At 48.0% G+C, this 6,842-nt stretch overlaps 1 protein-coding gene across 1 annotated transcript; it reads left to right on the forward strand.

Moving 5' to 3' along the window:
• The first annotated feature begins 574 nt into the window (after positions 1–574).
• Positions 575–5,782, forward strand: LOC120641078 (auxin response factor 9-like). Its single transcript, XM_039917036.1, has 14 exons — positions 575–994; positions 1,687–1,802; positions 1,935–2,030; positions 2,154–2,210; positions 2,338–2,490; positions 2,567–2,651; positions 2,754–2,844; positions 2,973–3,137; positions 3,475–3,594; positions 3,700–3,784; positions 3,902–4,070; positions 4,219–4,691; positions 4,781–4,971; positions 5,058–5,782. Exons 1-14 carry the CDS (start codon positions 946–948, stop codon positions 5,188–5,190), a joined length of 1,983 nt encoding a protein of 660 aa, XP_039772970.1. The 5' UTR covers positions 575–945; the 3' UTR covers positions 5,191–5,782.
• The last annotated feature ends 1,060 nt before the right edge of the window (positions 5,783–6,842 follow it).

Genomic DNA, 6,842 nt, shown 5'->3' on the forward strand with positions numbered 1-6,842 from the left:
ACGTACCGTCCTTGCTCTGGCTCGATCACGCAGCGCGAGGCCGGCCGGCCCGCCGGCCACTCCCCATGCCCATGTGGGGATGCGCAGGCGGCAGGCCGCCAGCCTCGCTGTCGTGCCGCCGGCCGCGCGGCGGGGGCATCACCCCGACGGGACGAGACGTAAAGGACAGGCCGGCAGTGGCCTCGCCCCGGCGGCAGCGCCGGGGAGGTGACCGCACGAGGCGGGCGAGGACCGGGGGGACGCGCCACGCCCCGCTGCTCGTACGGGTACGTACCGGTACACAGCACCGGCAGCAGGAAAAGATTCGCGCCCGCGTCCAGGCCCCGGCCGGGCCCGGGGTGGGCGCGCCACGGCCCACCGCGGCGTCCGGCCGCCGAGACCCAACCAACCCGGAGGCGGCCGTGCCGGCCACCCCGCGCGATCGACCCAGCGCCCAGCCAGGCAGCCAGCCGCGTTACCCGAGCCGCCTGCGGCCACCCACGAGCACCAACCGGGTTCCCAGTAGCCACCCACCCACCGCGCCCAGTCCCCATCCGCCCGTCTCTCTCGGTCTCGGCGCTCCCACCCTCCCACTCCCCCCCTCCGCTGCTGCCTCCCCTGCCTCCCCCTTGCCGCCGCGACCGCGACCGCCGCTCGCTGTCGAGGCCAGGCTAGTCAAGTCCGACGCCACCCGCCTCCACCTCCGCGCCACACACGCTCCCGGCTGCCCCTTCCCCCGGCGACCCGGAGATCCCGCGCCCGCGCCGCCGGCTAGCTCCCCCGCCGAGACCTTCCGCCTCCCGGAGCACCCAGGTGAGCGGAGAGGGAGGGTCTGGTTGTGCCGTCGCCGCTGCAGATCCATGGAGCCCAGCCGGCCGCGGCGCGGATAGCACTGCGCCGGTAGATCGCGAGGAGTCCCCGCCCGCTGTTGTTTTGTTTGTCTAGCCGTCGTTTGGCGTGGAGGATATGGCCGTGGCGATGGACGTGGCGAACCCCGGAGCGGCTGCCGGCGCAGGTTTGGATTCCTGCCCCCTGCATGAATTCTCGTTCCCCTACTGGTGGCCGTCCTCGGGAGCTGTTTCTTCTCTGAATTTGCTGCGGTTTCGCTGAATTACGCCGTGACGAACCGAGGCACTTGGGGTCTGGATAGGGTCGAGTTCGTTCGGTGGACTTCGATAGTTGACTAATTTGTGTGGAAAACGTTGCGGAATTCTCATAATTTCAGTCGGTATTAGTAAGAGAAAATATTGGGGGAACCAGCGATTTCTCTTGAAATAATTGTGGGCTGCCACACCTCTTGATTATTCGTACAAACTGTTCTCTGCCGACATAATTTGTTGCGCTGTATTTGCCGTTTATTTTTAGTTTAATATATTCTCTCCACGTTTCTCCTTGTACGGAGGCATGCCAATCACGATTTCCCAAATGGGGAAACGTTTGGAACAGGGACCTATTACAAATCTACTCCTGTTACTTTGATTCTCCGCGTCTGCTACATGTGGCTGGTTTAGCATCAGTACTGTTGCTTCTCGATTGGGATGTATCGATGCGGTGGATCCATGTGTTTTTGTTAAGTTTACATTCTTCGTTATGCTTCAGATCGAAAATGATTAGCAATTACAAGTTGGAACTATGAAGTGAAGAAAAAGAACAAGCTCTGTATTTCGCCTGATGACCCTTTGATGCAAATCAATTGCTTCTATTCAGGAATGTCAAGCGATGAGCTGTACCGGGAGCTCTGGCATGTCTGTGCCGGTCCGTTGGTCACCGTTCCTAGACAAGGCGAGCGAGTCTATTACTTTCCCCAGGGCCATATGGAGCAGGTACTGATTGGTTTAGATAACGTTTCTCTCAACCTTCCTCGATCAATCTTATATTTTGTGGTGCCTCCATATGCACATGCATTAACTGATTGGCGTTTCTTTTCCTCGAACTGTTCATGATTTCTTTTATAGCTCGAGGCATCCACACACCAGCAGCTTGACCAGTACCTACCCATGTTTAATCTACCATCCAAGATCCTATGCAGTGTAGTCAACGTGGAACTACGGGTCAGTGCATTTTTTAAAATTTGTCTGGTGCAACATCTTTGCATATGTGTGTAATTGGTTAGCTTAGGTACTGAAGCGAGAAATATTGTAATTGTCCTTAATCTTCTGTACTCTGCAATTCAGGCGGAAGCTGATTCAGATGAAGTTTATGCTCAGATCATGCTGCAACCTGAAGCTGATGTAAGTCTGCATATTTTTAATCTTGAGAATATTCAAGTGCTATTGTTTTCATTTTAGCCAAGTACTACATCATTTCCATTTTAGATGTACATACATTTGATTTGTTTTCCTGAATATGCTTGATCAGCAAAGCAAACTCACCAGCCCGGACCATGAACTACAAGAACCTGACAAATGCACTGCTCATTCCTTCTGCAAGACACTGACAGCTTCAGATACGAGCACTCATGGCGGTTTTTCTGTTCTTCGGAGGCATGCTGAAGAATGTCTTCCTCAGCTGGTTAGCATCAGAAAAGTAATATGCCTCAAAGTGATTTCTTAATTACCAGAAATATTATCGTGTGTAAATTTTGCAGGACATGTCTCAGAATCCACCTTGCCAAGAACTGGTGGCCAAAGATCTCCATGGCACTGAATGGCATTTTCGGCACATTTTTCGAGGTGAGCTTACACTCCTCGCAATTTGGCTTGAAAATTCCTTCCATTCCTTTAAAGATTGTCCATTTTTTTAGTCTCATGCCCGCCTTTCTATGTTTCTTTCAGGACAACCGAAGAGGCATCTCCTTACTACTGGCTGGAGTGTCTTTGTTAGCTCAAAAAGACTGGTTGCTGGTGATGCATTTATCTTCATGAGGTACAATACCCAAAGCATGATAAATGCAGATGTTTGGTGCATTTGCATCTGTTTCCTTGCTTTTGGTTTAATTGTGGATGAACTTGATAGGGACTACTTGTACTAATTATTGTTCTTCTGAGTGGCAGAGGTGAAAATGGTGAGCTACGAGTTGGCGTAAGGAGGCTCATGAGACAAGTAAATAGCATGCCCTCATCCGTCATATCAAGCCACAGCATGCATCTTGGAGTCTTGGCAACAGCCTCCCATGCCATCTCCACTGGAACCCTCTTTTCTGTTTTCTACAAACCAAGGTTTGATAGTATTTTTTTTTATTTGATTGTATCGCATTGTTTTCTAGCATCACATTGTGTATTTAAAGAATTTTTTTTGGACTATGTGTACTTTCTATTTGCTACATGTGCTCTGTTCAAACAAAGTCAATTACTAATTAAATACTCTGCTTTAGTTGTAGACAAGTTCAATGTTTGTAGGTTCTCCTTGCATTCAGTGATTGTCTTAACCCTTTCCATTTTTAGTAAACCAAAGAGGACCACTATGGTTATCCTAGTTAGCACTAATGCATGCATGTTTTGTTTCTTTCCTAGTCTTGCCAGCTAAACTTTACTCACCTTTTATTTTGTTCCCCAGAACTAGCCGCTCTGATTTTATTGTGAGCGTCAACAAATACCTTGAAGCTAAGAAGCAGAAAATATCTGTTGGAATGAGGTTTAAGATGAGATTTGAAGGTGATGAAGCTCCTGAAAGAAGGTACAGTTTGGACTTGCTTTCAAGTTCAACAAGTTGGTGCTGCCTTCATTTTAACCATTTTATTTATGCTGGCACCAAAATTAACATCCCTATCTGTGGCTACAGGTTCAGTGGAACAATTATTGACATAGGGAGTTTGCCAGCAATGTCAAAATCTCTCTGGGCAGATTCTGACTGGAGATCTCTAAAGGTAATGAAGTTTCTTTGGGGTTAAATTAGAAGGAGCATGATATCTGCAAATTGTTCGGTGCGATTCATTGTCTTTGTTTGCCTTCCAAATATTAACCTAAACTTTTATACCTGCCAGGTCCAATGGGATGAGCCTTCATCCATTCTTCGTCCTGAAAGAATCTCACCATGGGAGGTGGAACCACTAGTTGCAGCTAATCCACAATCCCCTCAACCTCCATCAAGGAATAAGCGGGCACGACCCCCAGCTTCACCTTCTATGGTTGCAGAACTGCCTTCTGGCTTTGGTAAGGAGTCCCTTAATACTTGTTACAAAATAGGGCTCTACTTCTTGAATAAAATGTTGAATGTTCAGTTCATGGATACCTTAAGCATTTTAGGATATGAATATGCTGTCCTACTGTATAATCTAAGCGCTTGTTCCATTCATGCTAGGACTATGGAAATCCCCAACTGACTCGGCCCGGACTCTATCATTCTCGGAACCGCAACGTGCTCGGGAGTTATTTCCTTCAATTCCCACATCAACCTTCTCATCGTCATCAAATATCAATTTCAATTCGAAGAATGAGCCATCCATGCTAAACAGTCAGTTCTACTGGTCGGCAAGGGATACAAGAGCTGACTCCTGCGCTGCTAGCACCAACACTGTCATAGTCGAAAAGAAGCAAGAACATAATTCTGGTGGTTGCAGATTGTTTGGGATTGATATATGCTCAGCTGAGGAAGAAGTATTACCTGTGGTTACTGCTCCAGCTCTTGGTTATGACCAAACTGCTGCCTCGGTAGAGTTGAGCTCGGATAAGCTCTCACAGCCATCTGATGTCAACAATTCTGATGCCCCAGGAGCTAGCAGTGAGCGATTGCCTCTTGAATCCCAAAGCCGGCAAGTGAGGAGCTGCACCAAGGTGATTTTCTATCACACTAGTTCTGATTATCAAGGCCTTGTTTTCTTGCTTGTGGTTCACCGCGTAACTGATTAATGTTGTGCATGCAGGTAATTATGCAAGGAATGGCTGTTGGAAGGGCTGTAGACCTGACAAAGCTTAGTGGCTATAGTGATCTTTTCCATAAGTTGGAGGAGATGTTTGATATCCAGGGTGAGCTAGGTTCCGCACTCAAGAAATGGCGGGTCATTTACACTGATGACGAGGATGACATGATGCTTGTTGGGGATGATCCTTGGAAGTAAGAACCCTTACATTTATCTCTATGGATGAGCGTGCCTTTTCAGCATTTAAGTGCTAATCCCTGTGCTATGCATTTTCCTTCAGTGAGTTTTGCGACATGGTGAAAAGAATTTACATTTACACATATGAGGAGGCGAAGAAGCTGACATCCAAGTCCAAGTTACCGGGTAGTAGTGACACCAGCAAGTTGAGTGATGTAAGCTCACAGTCTGAATGAGTCATCTAACATGGAGCCCATCTACCAACAAAGCCTGCAGATTGCTAACGTCCCTCTAATTCTGTTCTTCCTACCGTTGATTATGGGGTTAAAAATGACCATCGTTGCTCTGAGGGCTGAAGTCGTGGTTGGCATTCATTTGCCTTGAATTTTGGAGGCTTTTGGACTGCCAGGCTAGCATGGTCCTCCTAAAAGGGGTACTTTGTGTCATTTCCCATTTGTTTGCGCCGTGTGTTAGAAGCCATCAACTATGGCATAATTGCCAGGTGCTGGGTTTGAGGAAAGAACCAGTCAACTTCAAGATGGACAACGCCTCGCCTCTCCTGCTGCTTAGCTAGTAACTAGGACTATGTATGTAATGAATGTATATAGTGTCGTTAGGCTGCCCATGCCCTGAGGTTCGGGCATTTTAATGCATGGATTGCGGTTCAGTAACTTTTGTCTTCAGCAGCAACAAACCTGAGGTTGTAGGTGGTGTGGATGTACCTTGTATGTCTCGTTTCAGCAACAATCTTTGTGGAAGCGATTTGTATATAATCTACTGTTTAATAAACAGTGGTGTGCAAACATGTGCTTCTGGCCTTGCACCTTCCATCGTGACGCCATTTCTTGTGCCAGTTCTTTTCTTGATGAACTGTCCATTTGCGTGCGTTTTTTTTGGCTGGTGCATTTCGTTGTCTGAGCGAGGACCAGCGTGATTCTGGCATTTGTCACCTCAGTCAGTGCAAATAAGGCCCCGCAGCCGGAGCCACGTTTTGTGGCTCCGCAGAGGCACCCCACAAAAGGGCTCCGTTTAGTGCGGTTTCTACGCCGGCAACTCCTGCAAGAGCCGCACCAAACGGGCCTAAATAAGATAGAAAGGCGTCTAGCATGCTCCTGCTTTAGAAAGAAATCAAATCAGAACCATTTTCATGCGGCTCCAGCGCCAGCAACTTCTACAAGAGCCGCACCAAATGAGCCCTAAATAAGATAGAAGGGCGTTTGGCGTGCTCTAGAATCAAACTCTTGCAAGAGCCACACCAAACGGGCCCTAAATAAGATAGAAGGGCGTCTGACGTGCTCCTGCTTCAGGAATCAAATCAGAACCATTTTCATGAGAAACCTTGTGCTTTGTTCGATGAATACCTGCAACGGATATGCACGCATGGGCACGGCTTAACCATTAGTTAAAATGATTGAAATTATGATTGAAATTAAAAGGAATGGATGATACCTGGGCGGCGGGCCCTGGCTGCCACAGCTTTGCTAGCCCTGGGCATAATTTTCAGAACTTGATATCCGAACCGGAACCCGAACCCAGTGGCAACCGGGGTCTTATGCACAAGAGGACGGGTCATAACGAGCTATATACAGTAATTTGCCACTGATTTTTCAGAATTCATCGGGTCGACTTTGAGAAACTAAAATTTATTTTGGATAATTCAGATATACACTTCCGGTATCCGAAATATATCAAATCTAGCAATGAGGCCACACAGTGAGGCCCAATAGCCCGAAATTAAAAGGAATGGATCTTGTCTTGTTGTTGCAGCACATGTGATGTATAGCCACCACGCGCGAAACTCCCATCACCATCAGCAGTATAATTTTTTATTTGGAAGGTGGGCCCTACCTAAAGACCGGCCAAGGTCTTAAAATAAGAGAAGCTGGCC

Source organism: Panicum virgatum, chromosome 7K, assembly GCF_016808335.1.
Source record: "Panicum virgatum strain AP13 chromosome 7K, P.virgatum_v5, whole genome shotgun sequence".
NCBI lineage: Eukaryota > Viridiplantae > Streptophyta > Magnoliopsida > Poales > Poaceae > Panicum > Panicum virgatum.